The 24,269-nt window shown below is 43.9% G+C and overlaps 1 protein-coding gene across 2 annotated transcripts in view; it reads left to right on the top strand.

Moving 5' to 3' along the window:
* mei4 (meiosis-specific, MEI4 homolog (S. cerevisiae)) overlaps positions 1 to 20,464 on the top strand; it is a 35,530-nt gene extending 15,066 nt beyond the window's left edge. For both annotated transcript variants that reach the window (XM_034580691.1, XM_034580690.1), the window contains one exon: positions 20,014 to 20,464. In XM_034580691.1, coding sequence (XP_034436582.1) covers positions 20,014 to 20,259 — 246 coding nt within the window. In that variant the 3' untranslated portion in view covers positions 20,260 to 20,464. The remainder of the gene's footprint in view (positions 1 to 20,013) is intronic.
* The last annotated feature ends 3,805 nt before the right edge of the window (positions 20,465 to 24,269 follow it).

Genomic DNA, 24,269 nt, shown 5'->3' with positions numbered 1-24,269 from the left:
AGGAAGTCTCCAGGCGACGTGAGACGAGCTGCTGTGCACATGAATGACATTTCCAAGACAATGGCTTCATGTAAAGCTCGTGAACGGCTGTTTCCAAGGAGCCGAGTCACCGTGAGAGAAATGTAAATCCATCAGTCGGGGCTGTCACTGAACAATGTGACTCTGTTTTGAAAGAGCCTCATCTCTCACACTTGAGGGGAATAAGGTGTGATGGATGCTGCAGTGAAATACCAGGTGACGTTATCCACAGTCGGGGGACGTCGTACTGAGAGTGGAAGAACGACCTGAAGTAAAGAACCTGAGGTTTGGCTCCAGGTTCTTCGATGTAAAGATTTTCTCATAGACTTCTATAGAAACAACCCGTTTCCACACCGGCTTCACTTTGAGACTTGGAGGCTACGTCTGTTTTTATAAACCGCGTGACTCCGACTGTTTTCTACACCTGAACCTAGTGACTTGATAAAATGTTTAAATACTGTCAGTGTAGCTGGTGTGAATACAATCCGGCTGATTCTCACCCTGAGACTCTATCAGCACCTGGATGTTTCAGGGATTGTTGGCAGACAATGGTTTTGTTCTCTCTGCTCCTCCTGTATCACGACCCACAATCTCCACGTCTCCGTTAACAGCTGACTCAGCTCCACATGCTCGGCGTCGCCCCCCCCCCCCCCAGCGCTTCATAGGAAGCTCTGCAGCAGGAACAAACCTATAAGACTGTCCTCATCAATTGTTTCCCCTGTGAAGGCCTGTTATTGGTTTTTCTTTCCCCTGAGGGACACAGCCGAGGTGGTGAGGACAGAATGAAGCAGACAAGCTGACAAAGCTGTGAATTACAGATGTTCTGTGTGAACGTTGTCGTGCACTTCTGTCTGGACACGAGTTACAAATCACAGTTGGAAAAAGCACAATTCTGCTTATGTAGGAGCATAAAATCCTTATCTTACAATGTTCTGCCCTATTTTACACAGATTTTATTCTCGTCTGGCTTCAAAGTTTATCACATTGAAAACATCACGATGCCTGACGATGAATTTTGAAATGATGTCGGATCACACACAGTCAGGGAGCAGCACAAAACCTCAGCGGTCTGATGAGGAGGCAGAATCCAACCAGATGGAGACGGGTCCCACAACTTGCTGGAAGGTTAGAAATACTTTGAAAACAGAAGAACTTCAGACTCTGGAGGAGAAACGCTTGAGAAGACGTTCAGATCGAAGTGGAATCGAGATTTGTGTTCTTCAATCCCCACTAGTATGCTAGCTAACTTTAGCCTTAAGGGCTAGCTCTAAGATCATAACCGTACTCGTTCTCTCATTTGATAAACTGTGAACAAACTAATGCAGCAGACTTCATGAATGTTTCCTGAATCTGTTGGAGGGAGATGTTAACTCGTTGTGGAGGCTGTCGGGTTGTTGTGATGTTTGAATTCACCACAGCTTACTTTCATCTTTTATTTTGGCAAATTTAATATCACCGGGGGAACCTGCCCAAGGACTAAAGATTGTAAATCAAGTTCTATATCTGGTACAATAAATCCAAGGTGCATAGTCTCTGGCGATCAACTATCTGGATCTCTCTACCTGTGCAACACACGAGCCCGTTCGTATCAGCTTCACACTCGGGTTGCGTCATGATGGGTTATCAGCTGTCAATCATGACGTTTCACCATGTTTTTATATCATCATCAACACTTGAACAAGCATTAGAGTCATAAGATCTGCCTAAAACAACAGACACCATCGATGAGAAGCATTTATTTAACATGCACTTGTAGCAGGTGGCCTGCAATTGTTATGAGCTGCACTGCATCCAGCCACTAGGGGGCGATCAAGGTGCTTTGGCTTCACTCTCGGGAGCCGTCATGATGTCCATCTTCAGTTACAGTCTAAACCTTTTGTTTGACACTTGTTCTAGAGCGATGTTTTGTTTACTGTGCCTGTATAGTTGATTGAGCGGAACAATATCTAACGTTAGTTTCTATCTTTTATCGTAGTGGTGGCATTTCCCTTGATATGACGGCCTGTGCTCAGTTATATGGAAGATGAACTGAGCTCATACTCGCAGATCAAGATGCCCTTTAAAGTTATGACTGTAGATCTATGTCCTCTGTTATTATCTCTGCACTTTGTATTTTTCAGGCATGTTGTTTTTTCGCACATCTTTTGTGTCGCAGCTCCGGTGGCATCTGTGGTGATGGCTTAGTTACTTAGCATTCCTTCGTTCCTTGGCTCTCTAGTCGCCTGTTGTCTCCGTCTCTGTCATCGTCCTCCCACACTGAAATAATCCACTGCAGCCACCACTCCACTGCTCCTCTTACTGCTGGCCTCACATGCTTCCTGTGGATCTGCATAGATGAATGGAACGGCGCTGAGTTACAGAGCAGACACGGCAGAAATGTATGTTTCATGATCATGAGTTTGTTTCTTCAGGCTGTGGGAACTAACTCGTTGTTCCTCCTGCTCTTCACTTGGCATTTTCACGGGACAGAAGCATTATTTAATGTCACCTACTATCACTTTAATCGTGCACCACATAAATGCAAGCTGTAACATTCTCAGGCAGCTTGAGTAATGGCTACCAGCAGCTCTCAGACATAACCTAAAATGCCAAAGCCGTTATGGCTGAGTAACAATCTGATTGACCTACAACTCTGTTAAGAACGAAGCTAATTCATTCCGAGCGCTGCGTCGACACACGTGCACGCTGTGGTTTCTCAGATGTGTGAAGTCTTAAGCAAAGTGGCTAAGATTTAATTAAGCCAATATTTAGACCAATCTGCGTCAAGTGCGTTTTGAAGAGCAGGAATTTGGCAGATGAAAATTAATTTAGGCAGAACTGCCAAAACCCTCCCAAACTGACTGAGCTTCAGAGATGGGAAACGTCTGCCAGTTTATTCCCCAAGTCCACGGATGTGTCTGGCTTTCCTAACTTTAAATACACCATGGTGTCGGCAAAGGAGAATTAAAATCTACAATGTGTCTGCTCTTCTTTCTCTGACTCTCGTTCTTCTTCTGGCAACAAGATCAATACGGCACCAGAGCCAATAAATTACTCACTTTACTCCATCAAATATTGTTCCAGGCCTTTATTTACCTCGACTGTAGCAACTTAGCTCCTTCGCTTGGGAATAATTACTCATATTTTAGTAGAAAAAAGCTCATTTTATTTGAATCTTGCCGGTAAACATAGACACTCAATACCATTTCAAATTAAAATCCCTCAAGCAATTCTGTACAACATCAATTTCTTAATAGGCTTTTATTGTGTTGGTTGACTAAACCGTCAACACACATATACTCACAGTAACTTTAAATAGGACAACAATCCTTTAGATTAATAATCCAGAACAACAAAGTGCTGGAATAAACCTGATTACTTTGTTGAATTTTCAATATTAAAGTGGCAAAAATGATTTGACAGGGAATTTCTCCTTATTTTGTTTCCAGTGCCCCCCCCCCAGCGGAGCCAGCCTTTAGTTATTCCCATCGACCACGTCCCAGTGTGTAATCAGGGACCTGGCTTTTAATTGACTACAGCTTTTTATTTGAGCTTAAAATATTAACAAAAACAGCATCTCCATATTTACAGCATTACTTTGAAAAACCCATGCCAGCATTTAATGAGAACTTTCTCAAACCTCCAAGTTTTATGGAAATCTAATAAACTGAATATACAAACAAACGTAACATAAAAAACATAACCTTCTTGGTGGAGGTGAATATATATTTTCACACTGAAAATTTGTTTTGGCCACTAGAGGGCAGAATAAACAATCAATTAATAATAGCAACAATCTGAAGAGCTAATACTTCTGACGTGTGTAATTTTTACCTTGTACAGTTGTTTTGTTATTATCGTAGCAAATGTAGATTTTTGATCAGTTGAAATAACTTTGGCAAAACATCGGCTAAAAGAGGCTAAGACGCTCCATCCAGTTATTTCATAGATGACACTCAATTCTTTGATACAGCAAATGTAGATTGGGCTTAAAAAGTTAAAAAAAAATGCTGTACAATAAGCTTGTTTTCATAAATCCATAACTCATGACGTGTAGATTTAGTAAACCCAGTTTGTCGGTGCACGGTCACGGTCGGTTGCCATCGTGGAACCCATCGCTGGACGACAGACGTCTCTCTGTGAGGTGACCTGTTCTTGGCGTGGTGACCCCCCCCCCCCCCCCCCCCCCCCCCCCCCCGTCCGATGCTGCATGTGAGACAGATTTGAAGAACGATCAGATTAAGGGGAGAAGAAGAAGAAAGACGGACAATTAGCTGAGGATCAAAGTCGTCCTCCAGCCTCGAATCGCACCGATCTCATTAGCGGCCGAACCAGGAAGGAGAACGAGGCCTGGTCGATCAAAGTGACTTGATAAAGAGAAACCTGAAACCCTCTGTGGAGCCGCTGTCGAGCTGACAGGATTCAAGTCCTCTATTAAAGCACAAACACGCCACAGACACACAAGATACTGGAGGTATTCAACATCCTCTATAATTTAATATCTGAATAAATCTGAATGTGTCCGTGAAGAGGTTTTAGTTCTGCTGATCAAGGAGCTGTAGGTGCAGAGTTGATGGGGCTTTTTGATCTGACTTCATGTTCTTTTCTATAGCGTCTTGTGCTATTAAGTAGTTTTATATTTTATTTAATACAGAGCAAGAAGGTGGAACAAAGTGTTTTGTACATGTTATAACCCTTTGAGCTCTGCTGTAGAAATGTTCCTCCAGTGATGGTATTTTTTATTACTATGACTTCATGTAGGAAAATCTTCAAATGCTTCACATTATAAAATCTGTGCAGCCTCAGCTAAAAGGTTCCGTACGTAAATAAACCACAACAGATGGTAAAATTTATAAATTCTGTTCGAAATTTATAAATTCAACAATCTGACATAAAACATATTGATCCAAAAAAGTTGAAAATAGAAGCGTGATCCACGCACCTTCAGCTGATGGTAGGTGAACCTCAAACCTCCTCGTCTTCTCATTGAGTCTCTCCAAGTGGCTGAACACAGTGAATATTGGCTTTCTTGTCTCCAGGGAAACTGCTGTCATATCAGCGTCTCCAGCCGAGAGATGTGACAGAACCGACCTCCTTTCTGCAGCTGTCACTGCCTCATGAGACCGTTTAACAAAACAACAATCCTCCAACCTGGTGGACTTTTCCTGGGTTACTGATTGTGAGATAAACCAAAGGAAACAAGGTGGATACGGGACTTTCTTCCTTTGTGTGCGTGGAACAGACCGACCTGTTCCTACGCCTCCCTGGGCAGTCCAGATGTCGAGATACGAGCTCAGCGAACGCAGATGAGCCGGGATCGATTTTCTGTCAGTTGTCGGTGAACAGCCTTGAAAGATGTGGTCAGGGAGGGAAAAAATAAAACACTGCAACAGGACACGTCTACGAGACAAAAAAATCAATCCCTGGGAGCTGCTGTGCACTGTGGGGCTGATGGGCGAGGAAGGTGTCACCGTCACGAGGCTGCTGGGTGCGTCAAGCCTGTGTGAGGGCACAGAGCTGAAACCTGGTTGTCATCACTACTGGGCTGATATTCAATTTTCATATTCGACCCCAAGTACAACAGCAACAAGTCTCAAAACAACAAGTCCCAGAAAATGAAGCGGTCCCTCCTGTGTCGTGTTGTGAACTCTAAGCTGGAGACGTTTTGCATTGTGACATTTATATCTCTTCACTGTTGTTTACTTCTTCTGTGAGATATTTAACCTAAATGTTCTGGACCACCAGTCATTGTAACACAACATCTGTGAAGCGCACACACTTTTTAGGCTTCATTATTAAAAGAAATCCCTGTTTTCTTTAGCGATAGAACCAGAGAGGTCAGACAAGCCTTCCAGAGTAAATCCAAAGGAAGTGCACTTAGCGCGTTAGAGCGGCATGGAGCTCCATGGTTGTGGTTTGAAATGAAACCTCAGAATCCGTTGTTGACTGAAAGACTCTGTTACATCTCACTGTTGTTGTGGGCAGGCCGTGGTGCAGCCGGGCTGCAGTCGACCCTCTGTGCGTTCAGATGGAAACTCGTCTAACGTGGGGCTTTGGTGGAGAGTCGCCTGATGTCACTCAGTGGGTTTTCTTTTCCTCTGCGGCGACAAATCAGTCTCTGTCCTTGATCAGTAAATTACTGCCCTTCACACTCCGAGCTGCATTATTACTCTGTCAGGTTCTCTTTCAACTTCCACTGCCTCACACTCTGTGTTGCTCCTCTTTTCTATCACTCTGTGTTGCTCCTCTTTTCTATCACACTGTGTTGCTCCTCTCTCTTCTATCACTCTGTGTCGCTCCTCTCTTCTATCACACTGTGTTGCTCCTCTCTCTTCTATCACTCTGTGTTGCTCCTCTCTTTTCTATCACTCTGTGTCGCTCCTCTCTTCTATCACTCTGTGTTGCTCCTCTCTCTTCTATCACTCTGTGTTGCTCCTCTCTCTTCTATCACTCTGTGTTGCTCCTCTCTTCTATCACTCTGTGTTGCTCCTCTCTTCTATCACTCTGTGTTGCTCCTCTCTTCTATCACACTGTGTTGCTCCTCTCTTCTATCACTCTGTGTTGCTCCTCTCTCTTCTATCACTCTGTGTTGCTCCTCTCTTCTATCACTCTGTGTTGCTCCTCTCTCTTCTATCACTCTGTGTTGCTCCTCTCTTCTATCACTCTGTGTTGCTCCTCTCTCTTCTATCACTCTGTGTTGCTCCTCTCTCTTCTATCACTCTGTGTTGCTCCTCTTTTCTATCACTCTGTGTCGCTCTGCCTGGGTCGCTCCTCTCTTCTATCACTCTGTGTTGCTCCTCTCTTCTATCACTCTGTGTTGCTCCTCTCTTCTATCACTCTGTGTTGCTCCTCTCTTCTATCACTCTGTGTTGCTCCTCTCTCTTCTATCACTCTGTGTTGCTCCTCTCTCTTCTATCACTCTGTGTTGCTCCTCTCTCTTCTATCACTCTGTGTTGCTCCTCTCTTCTATCACTCTGTGTTGCTCCTCTCTTCTATCACACTGTGTTGCTCCTCTCTCTTCTATCACTCTGTGTTGCTCCTCTCTCTTCTATCACTCTGTGTTGCTCCTCTCTCTTCTATCACTCTGTGTTGCTCCTCTTTTCTATCACTATGTGTTGCTCCTCTCTCTCTTCTATCACTCTGTGTTGCTCCTCTCTTCTATCACACTGTGTTGCTCCTCTTTTCTATCACTCTGTGTCGCTCTGCCTGGGTCGCTCCTCTCTTCTATCACTCTGTGTTGCTCCTCTCTCTTCTATCACTCTGTGTTGCTCCTCTTTTCTATCACTATGTGTTGCTCCTCTCTCTCTTCTATCACTCTGTGTTGCTCCTCTCTTCTATCACTCTGTGTTGCTCCTCTCTCTTCTATCACTCTATGTTGCTCCTCTCTTCTATCACTCTGTGTTGCTCCTCTCTTCTATCACTCTGTGTTGCTCCTCTCTTTTCTATCACTATGTGTTGCTCCTCTCTCTCTTCTATCACTCTGTGTTGCTCCTCTCTTCTATCACTCTGTGTTGCTCCTCTCTCTTCTATCACTCTATGTTGCTCCTCTCTTCTATCACTCTGTGTTGCTCCTCTCTTCTATCACTCTGTGTTGCTCCTCTCTTTTCTATCACTCTGTGTTGCTCCTCTCTTCTATCACTCTGTGTTGCTCCTCTCTTCTATCACACTGTGTTGCTCCTCTCTCTTCTATCACTCTGTGTCGCTCCTCTCTTCTATCACACTGTGTTGCTCCTCTCTCTTCTATCACTCTGTGTTGCTCCTCTCTCTTCTATCACTCTGTGTCGCTCCTCTCTTCTATCACTCTGTGTTGCTCCTCTCTTCTATCACTCTGTGTTGCTCCTCTCTCTTCTATCACTCTGTGTTGCTCCTCTCTTCTATCACTCTGTGTTGCTCCTCTCTTCTATCACTCTGTGTTGCTCCTCTCTTCTATCACTCTGTGTTGCTCCTCTCTCTTCTATCACTCTGTGTTGCTCCTCTCTTTTCTATCACTCTGTGTTGCTCCTCTCTTTTCTATCACTCTGTGTTGCTCCTCTCTTCTATCACTCTGTGTTGCTCCTCTCTCTTCTATCACTCTGTGTTGCTCCTCTCTTTTCTATCACTCTGTGTTGCTCCTCTCTTCTATCACTCTGTGTTGCTCCTCTCTCTTCTATCACTCTGTGTTGCTCCTCTCTTCTATCACTCTGTGTTGCTCCTCTTTTCTATCACTCTGTGTTGCTCCTCTCTTCTATCACTCTGTGTTGCTCCTCTCTCTTCTATCACTCTGTGTTGCTCCTCTCTCTTCTATCACTCTGTGTTGCTCCTCTCTCTTCTATCACTCTGTGTTGCTCCTCTCTCTTCTATCACACTGTGTTGCTCCTCTCTCTTCTATCACTCTGTGTTGCTCCTCTCTCTTCTATCACTCTGTGTCGCTCCTCTCTCTTCTATCACTCTGTGTTGCTCCTCTCTCTTCTATCACTCTGTGTTGCTCCTCTCTCTTCTATCACTCTGTGTTGCTCCTCTCTCTTCTATCACTCTGTGTCGCTCCTCTCTCTTCTATCACTCTGTGTTGCTCCTCTCTCTTCTATCACTCTGTGTTGCTCCTCTCTCTTCTATCACTCTGTGTTGCTCCTCTTTTCTATCACTATGTGTTGCTCCTCTCTCTTCTATCACTCTGTGTTGCTCCTCTCTTCTATCACTCTGTGTTGCTCCTCTCTTCTATCACTCTGTGTTGCTCCTCTCTCTTCTATCACTCTGTGTTGCTCCTCTCTCTTCTATCACTCTGTGTTGCTCCTCTCTTCTATCACTCTGTGTTGCTCCTCTCTTCTATCACTCTGTGTTGCTCCTCTCTCTTCTATCACTCTGTGTTGCTCCTCTCTTCTATCACTCTGTGTTGCTCCTCTCTTCTATCACTCTGTGTTGCTCCTCTTTTCTATCACTCTGTGTTGCTCCTCTCTCTTCTATCACTCTGTGTTGCTCCTCTCTCTTCTATCACTCTGTGTTGCTCCTCTCTCTTCTATCACTCTGTGTTGCTCCTCTCTTTTCTATCACTCTGTGTTGCTCCTCTCTTTTCTATCACTCTGTGTTGCTCCTCTCTCTTCTATCACTCTGTGTTGCTCCTCTCTTCTATCACTCTGTGTTGCTCCTCTCTTCTATCACTCTGTGTTGCTCCTCTCTTCTATCACTCTGTGTTGCTCCTCTCTCTTCTATCACTCTGTGTTGCTCCTCTTTTCTATCACTCTGTGTTGCTCCTCTTTTCTATCACTCTGTGTTGCTCCTCTCTTCTATCACTCTGTGTTGCTCCTCTCTCTTCTATCACTCTGTGTTGCTCCTCTCTTCTATCACTCTGTGTTGCTCCTCTCTCTTCTATCACTCTGTGTTGCTCCTCTCTTCTATCACTCTGTGTTGCTCCTCTCTCTTCTATCACTCTGTGTTGCTCCTCTCTTCTATCACTCTGTGTTGCTCCTCTCTCTTCTATCACTCTGTGTTGCTCCTCTCTTCTATCACTCTGTGTTGCTCCTCTCTTCTATCACTCTGTGTTGCTCCTCTCTTCTATCACTCTGTGTTACTCCTCTCTCTTCTATCACTCTGTGTTGCTCCTCTCTCTTCTATCACTCTGTGTTGCTCCTCTTTTCTATCACTCTGTGTTGCTCCTCTTTTCTATCACTCTGTGTTGCTCCTCTCTTCTATCACTCTGTGTTGCTCCTCTCTCTTCTATCACTCTGTGTTGCTCCTCTCTTCTATCACTCTGTGTTGCTCCTCTCTCTTCTATCACTCTGTGTTGCTCCTCTCTCTTCTATCACTCTGTGTTGCTCCTCTTTTCTATCACTCTGTGTTGCTCCTCTTTTCTATCACTCTGTGTTGCTCCTCTCTCTTCTATCACTCTGTGTTGCTCCTCTCTCTTCTATCACTCTGTGTTGCTCCTCTTTTCTATCACTCTGTGTTGCTCCTCTCTCTTCTATCACTCTGTGTTGCTCCTCTCTTCTATCACTCTGTGTTGCTCCTCTCTTCTATCACTCTGTGTTGCTCCTCTCTTTTCTATCACTCTGTGTTGCTCCTCTCTTCTATCACTCTGTGTTGCTCCTCTCTCTTCTATCACACTGTGTTGCTCCTCTCTCTTCTATCACTCTGTGTTGCTCCTCTCTTTTCTATCACTCTGTGTTGCTCCTCTCTCTTCTATCACTCTGTGTTGCTCCTCTCTTCTATCACTCTGTGTTGCTCCTCTCTCTTCTATCACTCTGTGTTGCTCCTCTCTTTTCTATCACTCTGTGTTGCTCCTCTCTCTTCTATCACACTGTGTTGCTCCTCTCTTCTATCACTCTGTGTTGCTCCTCTCTTTTCTATCACTCTGTGTTGCTCCTCTCTTCTATCACTCTGTGTTGCTCCTCTCTCTTCTATCACTCTGTGTTGCTCCTCTCTTCTATCACTCTGTGTTGCTCCTCTCTTCTATCACTCTGTGTTGCTCCTCTCTTTTCTATCACTCTGTGTTGCTCCTCTCTTTTCTATCACTCTGTGTTGCTCCTCTCTCTTCTATCACTCTGTGTTGCTCCTCTCTTCTATCACTCTGTGTTGCTCCTCTCTCTTCTATCACTCTGTGTTGCTCCTCTCTTTTCTATCACTCTGTGTTGCTCCTCTCTTCTATCACTCTGTGTTGCTGCTCTCTTCTATCACTCTGTGTTGCTCCTCTTTTCTATCACTCTGTGTTGCTCCTCTCTCTTCTATCACTCTGTGTTGCTCCTCTCTCTTCTATCACTCTGTGTTGCTCCTCTCTTCTATCACTCTGTGTTACTCCTCTCTTTTCTATCACTCTGTGTTGCTCCTCTTTTCTATCACTCTGTGTTGCTCCTCTCTCTTCTATCACTCTGTGTTGCTCCTCTCTTCTATCACTCTGTGTTGCTCCTCTCTTCTATCACTCTGTGTTGCTCCTCTCTCTTCTATCACTCTGTGTTGCTCCTCTCTCTTCTATCACTCTGTGTTGCTCCTCTCTTCTATCACTCTGTGTTGCTCCTCTCTCTTCTATCACTCTGTGTTGCTCCTCTCTCTTCTATCACTCTGTGTTGCTCCTCTTTTCTATCACTCTGTGTCGCTCTGCCTGGGTCGCTCCTCTCTTCTATCACTCTGTGTTGCTCCTCTCTTCTATCACTCTGTGTCGCTCCTCTCTTCTATCACACTGTGTTGCTCCTCTCTTCTATCACTCTGTGTTGCTCCTCTCTCTTCTATCACTCTGTGTTGCTCCTCTCTTCTATCACTCTGTGTTGCTCCTCTCTTCTATCACTCTGTGTTGCTCCTCTCTTCTATCACTCTGTGTTGCTCCTCTCTTCTATCACTCTGTGTTGCTCCTCTCTCTTCTATCACTCTGTGTTGCTCCTCTCTTCTATCACTCTGTGTTGCTCCTCTCTTCTATCACTCTGTGTTGCTCCTCTTTTCTATCACTCTGTGTTGCTCCTCTCTTCTATCACTCTGTGTTGCTCCTCTCTTCTATCACTCTGTGTTGCTCCTCTCTCTTCTATCACTCTGTGTCGCTCCTCTCTTCTATCACTCTGTGTTGCTCCTCTCTTCTATCAGTCTGTGTTGCTCCTCTCTCTTCATCACTCTGTGTTGCTCCTCTCTCTTCTATCACTCTGTGTTGCTCCTCTCTTCTATCACTCTGTGTTGCTCCTCTCTTCTATCACTCTGTGTTGCTCCTCTCTTTTCTATCACTCTGTGTTGCTCCTCTCTTTTCTATCACTCTGTGTTGCTCCTCTCTCTTCTATCACTCTGTGTTGCTCCTCTCTCTTCTATCACTCTGTGTTGCTCCTCTCTCTTCTATCACTCTGTGTTGCTCCTCTCTTCTATCACTCTGTGTTGCTCCTCTCTTTTCTATCACTCTGTGTTGCTCCTCTCTTCTATCACTCTGTGTTGCTCCTCTCTTTTCTATCACTCTGTGTTGCTCCTCTCTTCTATCACTCTGTGTTGCTCCTCTCTTCTATCACTCTGTGTTGCTCCTCTCTCTTCTATCACTCTGTGTTGCTCCTCTCTTCTATCACTCTGTGTTGCTCCTCTCTTCTATCACTCTGTGTTGCTCCTCTCTCTTCTATCACTCTGTGTTGCTCCTCTCTCTTCTATCACACTGTGTTGCTCCTCTCTTCTATCACTCTGTGTTGCTCCTCTCTCTTCTATCACACTGTGTTGCTCCTCTCTCTTCTATCACTCTGTGTTGCTCCTCTTTTCTATCACTCTGTGTTGCTCCTCTTTTCTATCACTCTGTGTTGCTCCTCTCTCTTCTATCACTCTGTGTTGCTCCTCTCTCTTCTATCACTCTGTGTTGCTCCTCTCTTCTATCACTCTGTGTTGCTCCTCTCTTCTATCACTCTGTGTTGCTCCTCTCTTCTATCACTCTGTGTTGCTCCTCTCTTCTATCACTCTGTGTTGCTCCTCTCTTCTATCACTCTGTGTTGCTCCTCTCTTTTCTATCACTCTGTGTTGCTCCTCTCTCTTCTATCACTCTGTGTTGCTCCTCTCTCTTCTATCACTCTGTGTTGCTCCTCTCTTCTATCACTCTGTGTTGCTCCTCTCTTCTATCACTCTGTGTTGCTCCTCTCTCTTCTATCACTCTGTGTTGCTCCTCTCTCTTCTATCACTCTGTGTTGCTCCTCTCTCTTCTATCACTCTGTGTTGCTCCTCTCTTCTATCACTCTGTGTTGCTCCTCTCTTCTATCACTCTGTGTTGCTCCTCTCTTCTATCACTCTGTGTTGCTCCTCTCTTTTCTATCACTCTGTGTTGCTCCTCTCTTTTCTATCACTCTGTGTTGCTCCTCTCTTCTATCACTCTGTGTTGCTCCTCTCTTCTATCACTCTGTGTTGCTCCTCTCTTTTCTATCACTCTGTGTTGCTCCTCTCTTTTCTATCACTCTGTGTTGCTCCTCTCTTCTATCACTCTGTGTTGCTCCTCTCTCTTCTATCACTCTGTGTTGCTCCTCTCTTCTATCACTCTGTGTTGCTCCTCTCTTTTCTATCACTCTGTGTTGCTCCTCTCTTCTATCACTCTGTGTTGCTCCTCTCTTTTCTATCACTCTGTGTTGCTCCTCTCTTCTATCACTCTGTGTTGCTCCTCTCTTCTATCACTCTGTGTTGCTCCTCTCTCTTCTATCACTCTGTGTTGCTCCTCTTTTCTATCACTCTGTGTTGCTCCTCTTTTCTATCACTCTGTGTTGCTCCTCTCTCTTCTATCACTCTGTGTTGCTCCTCTCTTCTATCACTCTGTGTTGCTCCTCTCTTCTATCACTCTGTGTTGCTCCTCTCTTCTATCACTCTGTGTTGCTCCTCTCTTTTCTATCACTCTGTGTTGCTCCTCTCTTTTCTATCACTCTGTGTTGCTCCTCTCTCTTCTATCACTCTGTGTTGCTCCTCTCTCTTCTATCACTCTGTGTTGCTCCTCTCTTCTATCACTCTGTGTTGCTCCTCTCTTCTATCACTCTGTGTTGCTCCTCTCTCTTCTATCACTCTGTGTTGCTCCTCTCTCTTCTATCACTCTGTGTTGCTCCTCTCTCTTCTATCACTCTGTGTTGCTCCTCTCTCTTCTATCACTCTGTGTTGCTCCTCTCTCTTCTATCACTCTGTGTTGCTCCTCTCTTCTATCACTCTGTGTTGCTCCTCTCTTCTATCACTCTGTGTTGCTCCTCTCTTCTATCACTCTGTGTTGCTCCTCTCTTTTCTATCACTCTGTGTTGCTCCTCTCTTTTCTATCACTCTGTGTTGCTCCTCTCTTCTATCACTCTGTGTTGCTCCTCTCTTTTCTATCACTCTGTGTTGCTCCTCTCTTCTATCACTCTGTGTTGCTCCTCTCTTCTATCACTCTTTCTGTGGTGCTCCCTGTATTTAAAGACATCACCTCGTGCTCTGGGAAATACTGATGGACATTGTTATTATAACTTAGAAATATATTCTATAATTTTACTGTTCTAAAGATTAATGGATCAATTGTAAATGAATCTGCAGAATAACTGATAACACATTTCAATAATATATAATAACTCATAGCTTCTGTACACTCAGTGTCTCTGTCAGTCCGTTGCTCCTCGTATTCTCTTCCACTTGAGAAACGTCCACCCGGTGTGAGAGTGAGCGTTTTGCCGCCGGTGGCTCGGCTGCTGCTCCGGTCAGGACGGTAACGAGCTGCAGGTCTAATCGAATGGACGATTAAATCCCATTGAGGGCGCAGCTTTATAATCTGAGGGCGGCCGATGTTATCTGGGTCGCGGTGCTCCCGGCTCCGCGCTGCGTACAGATCCAGGAGTTTTCATTTCTCCACAATTGAGTTTCTCGCCCAGCTTGGTGAAAAAGGCCTTTTTACGTTTCCAAATCCCATCAGTGCTAATTAACAGGGTTTGTTTTGGACTCGCGATTTCCAACATTTGGAAAGATCCTCCGAACTAAGAAATGTTCAGCTGCTTCTTGTTTCTGCCTTCAACCCAGAGATGATGAAGTTAATTGACGATGTATTGATTGTGTCACATGTTTGATCTCTGTCACTTTATTTCAACATTATGTAGCCTGATGTTAATTTATTGTCTTTATTGAGTCATACGTGTTTTAGTTCAGTTTTCTGACTTGTTATTCACTTATGTTTAAAATTACTTTTGCTTATTTTACAAAATAATTGTGACTCAAGCTCAATCTCCATTTATATACTCTAAGTAAATGCATGTGACATCAAGGCTTCACTAACTGTAGTGAAAAATGAACTGTCTTGTTGGATCGTGATTAATAAGTATTTTCATCATTAGTTCGTTTTGTCTTCAAAGCCACAAGATGGTGGAAAGTGAAATACGTCAGTGTTTTACAGAATAATGCTGTAAATTTGTTGATCGTATTCCCTTAAAATAATCTTCAATAGTCAATCGATTTAAAGCTGGTTGTCCAATAACGAACTGGGACGGGGGCGACCCGACTTAATGTGAAACGCATTTTCTACTAGAAAACAATGTTTGGAAGAAAGCAAAGAAATAAGCCAGTTAATTTCTGAAGGGATTCTCGTGGTTTTTAATTACCAGGGTTCGAGGGCACAGCTCCAGTTGAGTTCTACCTCCTGCAGATATTCACAGACGCTCCACAGTCTCCTGGTGCCAAGCTTCAAAGCCACAACTCATCATGTTTACCTGGAAAGTCGATTATGAAATGACCTTCTGCTCGACCTCAGGCTCAGCGGAGCTCCCACCTTCAGCTGAGGTCGCTCTGCGGGATCATGGCTGTTAAAGATCAAATTGAAGATGAGGTCATTTCACTTCGTGGTTTGGCCTGGACGTGAAAATCCATCCGGTAACTGGCGTGGAGGGAGAAGGAAGTTGGTGTGGATTATTAACAGGCAGCCAATCCTGTCGCTGTCAGCCTGCGCGCCCCCCCCCCCCCCGATCCCTGAGGTCTCCAACCAGCCAACAGACGAGTCAATCAGCGAGTCCTGCTGGTTCCATCCTCTCACTCAGAGCAACAGCTTGTTTGGTTCACATGCAGATTCGCTTCATCGCAGCTTCTTCCCTCCAACGCTTTTATTGAGCTTATTATCCATTCGTGTCAGACCTGTTCCCCGGTCTTTGATTGACACCTCGGTAGATGACGCCTTTAAATTGTACATATGAACATGCATGTTTTTGTCAGATGAACAGGAAGGAGATGATGTGGAAAGTCAGGGAACAAAGGGAGAGAGAGACGTGCAGGAAAAGACGGCAGATGGAATAATACCAGGGACGAATGATCTTAATATCTAGTGTGAGTCTTAGTAATTGAACAGACACTGCAGACAGTGAAAGTCATAAACTGAAACTACTAATGTGAAGGAAAACTGTCAAATCCAGTGAGAGTGTCGGTAAGAGACGGCAAAGAAACACCTGAAACTGTTGTGTACAAATCTAAACGTTATTTCAATGAAAACAATATGTCCTTCAGTGATGTTTATCGTTAGGAATTCACATGTATGCTTTGAGTTAATGTGTGACGGTGGGCGTGGTGCTGCCTAATCGTTTCATAAACTGTTTCATACTCGCTGACAACATATTACCGGCTTCGTGCTCATGTGCCAGGCGAGCTGTCAAGTCAATGCTAAACAGAAGTACCCAGGAAATAAGTCCACAGACAGATGAACATAGCTTCACCGGCTGCTTGATGCTTTTGTTGATTCCTTTACATTTCAAAAAATTCATTAACTTGTTTTTGAAAGAATACACTCAGGATATGATATGTTTGAATTTGAAATTAATTTAATTGCATTAATAATCAATTGACACCATATTTTCTGATCCGTTAATCTGACTGTTTTATTTAAGTCCTGAAGAACCAACCTCAAAAACAACCTGGCAAAGAAAAAAAGAGAAACTTGACTTGTTTTAAAAATCACATTTCTATAAAATGTGCATCAGTAGTAACTTTTCAATCATCAGTAATTTTACTGAACGAACACAGAAGAGAAACGGTCTTTGTTCGACTCTTCAACACATTCAATCCTGATTGGACTGCTGTAGAAAAGGATCTGTTCTTTTAGTGTCGTGTTCTCGTGAAATGACCTTGAGGTTTGTAGAAGAAGCTTCTGGTCTGATTTTATCAGGACAAAAGAAAAACCTTTGATTAGTCGATTGTTTCACATCTTTTCTCAACAAGTGTCTCAGTTTGTTCCTGCTCTGACTTGATGAATTCGTCAGACTGCATTGTGTTTTTTTCCTTCATGACAAGAACATTGATTTCAAATGATATAGAACAGAAATGAAGTACGAAGATTTTATAGGCTACTTCTTGTCAAAGCTGCACTTGATCCCCTTTTGGAGCAATAATAAAATATTATGTATGTTCAGGATGTGGCTTCCTTATTATAAGAAATAAAAACACTATGAAACTTCTTTACCCTAAAGCAGCAGCTTGGTTACAGAGAGTCTGATGTGTGAGTGTGAACAAGAGAAAGTTTCCTCCTTCACTCCCTGAGCGTCTGTTCTCTGTGACTCTGCTGAGTGGGTTCCATCTCCTGTGAGAAGAACTGACTGAGAGTCAGCTTCAACTGTCACAAGCAGCTGCAGCTGAAGAGTGAAGCTGAACTGAGATCAGTTCAAAACACTCTGAAGTTATTAAAAACCAGAGTTTATCTCCAATATTCAGCAGGAAACTTTAAAATATGAAGAATTCTGAACAGAGTTTGGTGGATTTGTTACAGCAGCAGCTCTTCAGGGTCAGGAAGCAGAGGATCATGGGTAATGTTTTAGGTTGATTCTGTCCCAGAGCGTTTTGTTCTCTTGTGTCTCTGGAGGCCGTTGTTGGTAGAAGTGTCTTCAGGTGTCCCTCCTGTTGGACGTCATGTCTTCGTGCTTGATGTAAAGCAGCAGTTTGTGTTAGATTTCCTTTCCGTCTCCTCCTTGTGAACCGTAGTTGTACTTTCTGTTCTTCACCGACGCTCCGTCACATTTTACTTCCCGCTATCGATTTTTCTTGCCCATTGATTCACGGCTCATGGCTTCATAAATTCTTTGGCCATGTTAGCGCCTGACAGTTTGGAGATTAAAGCAGATTATCTGTGGCTTCCTCTTTCCAGCCGGCCTGACATGAAGCACCCCCCCCCCCTCAGTGCTGTTACACTGATGGTGCAGCTTTGATTAGGGAGGTGAGGACTGGAGGCAGATCTGTAGAAATCACACAACAGCAAATAGCCCACTGCAGCTTTTCTTTTATAAAAGAAGCCACATGAACAATATAAAGGCTGTTTACAGAGGCACTTGCACCAGAGCACGGATCTTTATTTATTTCTTTTGTGACTTTTATAATGATTTGTAAAGAATATTTTAGTTTTTTGAGCATCTTTGGGTTGTTGACTGTGAGTTGTGAGAAGGTGTGATGGGCATTTTTAATATTTCCCTACATTTATGAAGTAAACATAGTTGAATTGTTAAAAGAACATTTAATGAACACGTTAAGAATCAACAGTCGTAATCTTAAGCTTCGCATCACTCAGGCGATTGGTGTTTGCAGCAAAGACACAGAAGGAGATGTGTTTTTTCATTGGTTCAAATCTCATTACAGTCGAACCTCGCAAACTGAAAACCAGAGCATGTTTGTTTCCTGCTTCAGTTGTTTTTCTGGTGTAAAAACAAGAGAATCAGCATATTAATTAATGCCCACGCCTGAAAATAGGATGCAATGTTTTTTCAGTGCGGATGAAATCATGTTTGAAATAAATCACAACATTCTTGGCAAACCAAATCCTTCATTAAATAATTTTAATTTCCACTCCTGCGCCCTTGTTTCATGTTTTAAATGGATTCACCAAACAGTATGTGAAAGTCAGAGGATGCCAAGAAATCATCCAGACTCCGTCTGCCTCCGTGATGTGTGGACGGAGCTCCGATGATCATCGTGGTAATGATGAGCAGCTCAACCCTCTGCACGCTTCTCATCCCGCGTTCGTGAAATATGTTCTTTCCATCGCTTCGACAGTTGACGCAGCAACTGTGTAAATATCTGAGGCCTGACACGTCTTTTTAATGGCAACGTTTCAACATGCGTACATGCAGCATGTAGCTGCTCAAGAACCTGTTCTCCCACTGGGACTGACTGACGGCTCTTTAATAGACTCATAGAAGTCTGAGCATATTTGAAACCTCGGCAGGAAAATACGCCCAAAAATAATTTAAAATGACGCTGGAAACTTCAGCAGCCTTTGAGTCAAGTACGACATGTGACACTTTGTGCAAAGAGCAAATACAACGTTAATATTAACCTTTATATTTCATCTTTAACTGTCATCAGCAGGAGTCTCTTAAATACTTAAACTGGTTAGAAGAGTTTCCAGGCAGGCGGATTAATATGTGAAATATAAAGACAAAGATGTGTGTGTGTGTGGGGGGGGGGTGTTGTTAGGGGTTAAGGGGTGTTGTCACATTCTGTCAGCTCTCTAAAGGTTTTAGCCTGGAGGAATATCCATCCAACATCCATATGGTGGCGCTCACACACACACACACACAGGCACACTAATATATTTTAGCCAGAAGTAATCTACTAGCTTTTATTTGAATAATTAAAATGTGGTTTTAATTATTGTGTTGTTGGCTTTGAGCTTGACTCGGTGTGTGATCTGAAAACAATCCCACCTCACACTGAGTCTGTGCCGTCATCTGGAGCTAAGAAGCTGCTGCAGGTGGACTTGCATCATGTTGCAGCATCATGCATCAGTCTGTCATCTCTGAGAGGAAACTTTAAACATGGGTTTCTTACCCACGTCTCCCTGGGGTCACAGCCCTCCTGTGCTTTCTGTTGGATCAGCAGTCGTATCACACTTACCTGATGCTGATGGACTCGTTCACACCTGGTTGGGTTCAGAGCTTCAGACTCTTCAGTTCAGTCCTGAACATCAGGTGTGAAAGGTTCCTCAGAGCAGAAGAGGAGTTCTGGGTCTGGATCAAACTGAACATGGTTCTGTTGCTTTGCAGTGAAAACACTTTGTTGGATAGTTTGGACTTTTGGACCAATCACAGGAAGTAGAGACAGAATTAACCAGTAGAAGAAGAGGAAGAAGAGGAAGAAGAAGAAGAGGAAGAAGAAGAGGAAGCGCCTGCAGTCTTCACCTCCGACGATATAATGTTTGAACCATGAGGACGTTCATCTGGTGCATTTGAACTAGTGGAGTACTGTAGTACTGTGGAGTACTGTAGAGTACTGTAATACTGTAGTACTGTGGAGTACTGTGGAGTACTGCGCCTGAAGGTGCTGATGCTGGGAGTGATACCATCATGATGTTACCATGGTAACCCTCATGGTAACCCTAATCCTCATTTTTGGGGAATTTCCCAAGAAATACTGCAGTTTTTTATGAAAAAGTGCGTCAGAGTGCAAACAGATGCAATGTGTTGTGGAACCAGATGAATCTGATCTCAGTACAGTTATGCAACATGGTGACACAGCAGCCAATCAGCCTCGGCTGTGGTGCGCTCTCTCCAGAGTCCTTCCAGTTTACGTTAGGTTTCTGTGTTTCGTCTCGAAGGTGATCATCAGTGTTTCATGTCGCCCTGATGCTGACTCTACTCTCCACAGGGGGGGGAGAGCTCCAGGCTGGACCAGTTTCCTGTGGACCGGTACCACAACTCCTGCCACCTGTTCTGGATCCTGGAGCAGCTCCTGCAGAACTCAGAGGTACCGTGCAGGGTCGAGACGGGGTCGGAGCAGACGGGCTTCCTCCGTCACCTGGAGCAGCATCTCTTTCTGTTGTCAGATGAGTTTCCCTTATTTGCCATCTACATGTGGAGGATAGGAAGTCTCCTCACTTCCTCAGGCAGATAATACCCCCGACCCCCGACCCCCCCCCCCCCCTCTGGTTTCCACTCATATATGAACAAAGTGGTTTGAAACGAGACTAACCCTCGAATCGGAACCCTGCAATGTGGAGGGGTGGACTAGGAAGGAATATTGACAAGGAAACGTAACCTTCAAATCTTTTCAAAGGATAAATGTGATTATATAAATCCCATAAAAATACCTTATCCTCCTAGTGGCTGTTTTATCAGTGCCTGAAATTTCTTATTTCGCCAAATGTGAATGAATCCACCACTGAAGAAAGAGATTCACAGAACAGGAAGTAAAGTGTTTGAGGGATTAACTGACACCTCGTTGGTTTTGGTCTTTGTTGACGATGGAAAAAGGTAAAAAGAACATTTCCAGTCTGTTGCTTCAGAAAAGACAGGTCTAAGATTATTTTGTTCAATAACAGCTGTTCACCAACATGTTTAAATTCTTCAGACCAAGACCTTTGAGGCTGGGACTGAGAATCTGAGGGGATTCCATCACAGTGAGTCGTCTCCACACGTCGTGCTTATGTGTAACGTTCTTCAGATTTGTTGCTGTATTTAAGTTTCACAAAGCTCATATAAACTTTGAAGTAGCAGAAGTTGGTCATTAACAACATATTCAAGACGTATTTCAGGAGAAATGTGTCATCGTGTACAAAACAATAAACTCTGACATGTCACTGTTACTGTTCATTTGTTTTCATACCAGAATCCAAAATATCTGGAGGTGAGTTTTGACAAATTTGAGATGAAGATTTTAACATTTTGATCAAGTCTTCTCTGGTCCTGATTTTAGGAAAGAGAAGTAAGGCTGGGGGGGGGGGGGTAATTAGATTTTTAAAAATGTGAGGGGAGACAAACACCTGCAGTGGGAATCATTGCCTGGCTCAGACTATGATGGGATTTTGAAATGGAAACACCTGTAGCCCTGCTTTAATGGATTCTCTCTGCATCTGGTTGGTGAAGATCTGAGCTCGTCGGTCTTTCATCATTCGCAGTGAGTCTGTTTATTACTCGTCCTGAAGAGAGCGTCACCCTCAGCAGCAATGTTCTTTTCCCTGCTGCTGATTTAGAGTCTGAAATAATGGCCCAGGCATGAGGGCAGAGAAACAAGTTCCCTGGTACGTCATGAATTACCCCCGGCTCACGAGTCCCGGCCGAGCCGATAGCCATCGCTCCTATTGTGTCTGCTTTGGGTCTGTGCCCCTCACTGTCTGTGATCTCCTCATCTTTCATATCCTGTTGGGAGCAAAGTAAGGATAGACGGTGCTTTAAAAAATCAAAATGGACTGCTCGTACGTGCGCTGATGGTTAATGTGCCTCAGTGGAGACGTGAATCTGTCTCGTCATGCGTGAGATTGACAGGGACGGGTGGCGTCATCAGCGGAGAACCCACCGAGCGTCTCACTTTGTTCATGAGCTGTTTCATCAGTGGGGAGATTCACTGGAGAGTCATTTCTGGATAATGACAGATAATGCATGATAACAGGAAAAGGTTGGTAGATGCTTACTAACCTCAAATCATATTTACATTTTTACATGGTGGTTTAATTTCCAGCTGCAGTGAACCACTGACGGCCTCTTACCATCGTCACATCTGTAAGGAATCCAACCTGCTGTAAAAATATCAGTAATACTTATAGTGTTCAGATCCATGAGTATAACTATTTTGAAGAACAGGATATGAAAATGAGAGCAATTGTTTTCAGACATGAACTGAACTCCTGACATGTTCCAGACCTGGAGGTTCTGGAGGTAAGAACCCTAACGTCTGGAAGCTTCCCAGTGAGCGAGTGGACGTGTTGATGAGGTTTCTAACTCAGACGTCTCAGGATTCACAGGACAAACACTAAATGTTTCCCGGAGCAGCTTTAGAGAAACAGATCAACACATCGTTGGTTAAGTTCGTATCCTGGGATTCTTCCAGGGTAAAAGAATAAAGTACTTGTCATTCAACAACTAAACGCTTAACTTTGACAAAACTCAAAGTAAACTATGCAAATTTATTTTCCTGCAAATAGTTTCAGAGGAGATAAAATGAGTGTCCAGGATTGCATTGGACCACTTGACCATGAAATACTGTAGCCATAATGAAAAGCATGAAATAAGGAAGGAGAACATAAATCAGCGAGGCTGTGAAGTGCTTCGTGTGCAGAGCCGGCAGAAACCGTGAGCAGATTGTGTAAATAATGCTTCACTAAGGCATATCCACGCTTTCCCGACAGAAGGGGATGATTTATGAGCCCTGTGACTCCTTAAATCCTCAAAATCGTGATTGATACAAGAATTAGTTTTCCGTTTGTCCGGTGGCTGCTGTTGTAGATCAGAGAGGTTTTCAGTGGACGGTCCTGAAACAAGTCTCTTGTTGTTAAGGTCAACGTGATCAACCTCTTTATTTGAATAGGTGCAAAGAAGGAGCAGAGCAGTCACACAATCTGAAAAATAAAGATTTGACTGGAGCATAAGCAGCTTTGTGCAACTTTTATGTGCCAGATTTCACAAGCGTTGAACCTACGGGAGAATTGATTCAAAGAAACATGCATCCCAATCCTCCGAGCAGGAGAAGAGGATTAAACTGCTGCGTGTCTTTGTACGTGGGATTTAAAGGAGGTTTAAAGAGAGTTGAAAGAGTCTGTGAAGAGTTTCCTTTTTATCTGTAAAGACCTGGACATGTTCTAGACGTTTGAGATGATAACGATGACGTCTGGAGGCGTTTGACCTCGATTGAAAAGGGAAATCGAACCTCGATGCACAGTCTGTGAAGCTCTGCATCGCTGGCCTCATTCAACAGATGCTTTGGAAATAAACTAACAGCTGCTAATGATTTTATTAGTGGAGAGCAATTAGCACCAAATCAGAACCTGAAAGTCACTTCAGAACCGCTTTCAGACATTCATTCTGGAAAATGAAACGTGCAGAAGGAGATTTACAACAATACAGAAATCTCTGGATACTTCAGGAGAGGACGGCACAGCAGCCGGAGACAGGATGTGACGGAGGTCCTTATCAAAAGCTCTGGAATCTTGTCTTATCTTCAAGTTGACGTCTTTGTTGGCCTCTTCTACGTGGCTCCTCTTTTTATTCCTGAGATGTTTGTATATGTAGTCAGGAAGCCTCTAGTAACTAACTGTTTCCTCTTCAGATGAACTATATATCTTGAAATGAAACACCACACAGCCCGGTGCTGCTCTGCTTGGTCTCATCCTGCTGGTTTTCCTGTGAGCACACGCTCGGGCAGATTAATGTAATCTGGTTCAGAAAGCTGTAAATCAGCACCGACTCTTGGTCATTCGTCTTAATTTGACTGTTTTTTGCGTCACAGGGAGGTGACAACATTGTTTTCACTTCGGCCACGTTCGACCCTGACGAATCAGTGGAAACACAGGGGAGGAAAAGATGGTGTCCATCAATCTCAATGCAGAGAACGAGAGCTGTTCTCAGTCTCACTCAGCTGAGCAGCACCAGGCTGCAGGGAGGATTTCTGCTGAAAGTCAGTGACACAGTTTTATTGTTGTGTGAACTGCAACATCTTTGTCATCATCATATTGTTATGAGTATGAACCGGAGCCTTGAAAGGTCCTGAATTCAGTTTGGATTGATGGATTTTTCACTGCGGAAACGTCTCTTCTCCACCCGTCCAAAGAAGAATCATGAGTTCCGGTGGTGCTGCTTATGTTTATGTGTTAAATTAAAATCTTTGTTAGGCAGCCTGCTAGCTCCTTTATGAACATGGCAAGTACGTAAGTAAGGATGTAGAAGGTGGAGGCTAACGGATGAGTTTACTTTGAAAAAGTATTTTCTCTTCCGATGGTTTTATCTTTAATTCAGATTAACCAGCGCCTGTCCTCCAGGGTTTCCCGGCGAGCCTTCCAGCACCGTGACCATCGGCACCAGGTGCTCTCCGCTGCTCATTAATGACGTTCATTTGTCTAAAACACAAGCAGCAACGGATCTTCACCACTAACTCCACTGGGTTGACTCTGCATCCCAACCTAATTTAGACTG

This window comes from Hippoglossus hippoglossus, chromosome 24 (assembly GCF_009819705.1).
Source record: "Hippoglossus hippoglossus isolate fHipHip1 chromosome 24, fHipHip1.pri, whole genome shotgun sequence".
NCBI lineage: Eukaryota > Metazoa > Chordata > Actinopteri > Pleuronectiformes > Pleuronectidae > Hippoglossus > Hippoglossus hippoglossus.
The sequence above is the reverse complement of the archived record's forward strand: the minus strand, read 5'-3'. Positions and strand labels throughout refer to the sequence as shown.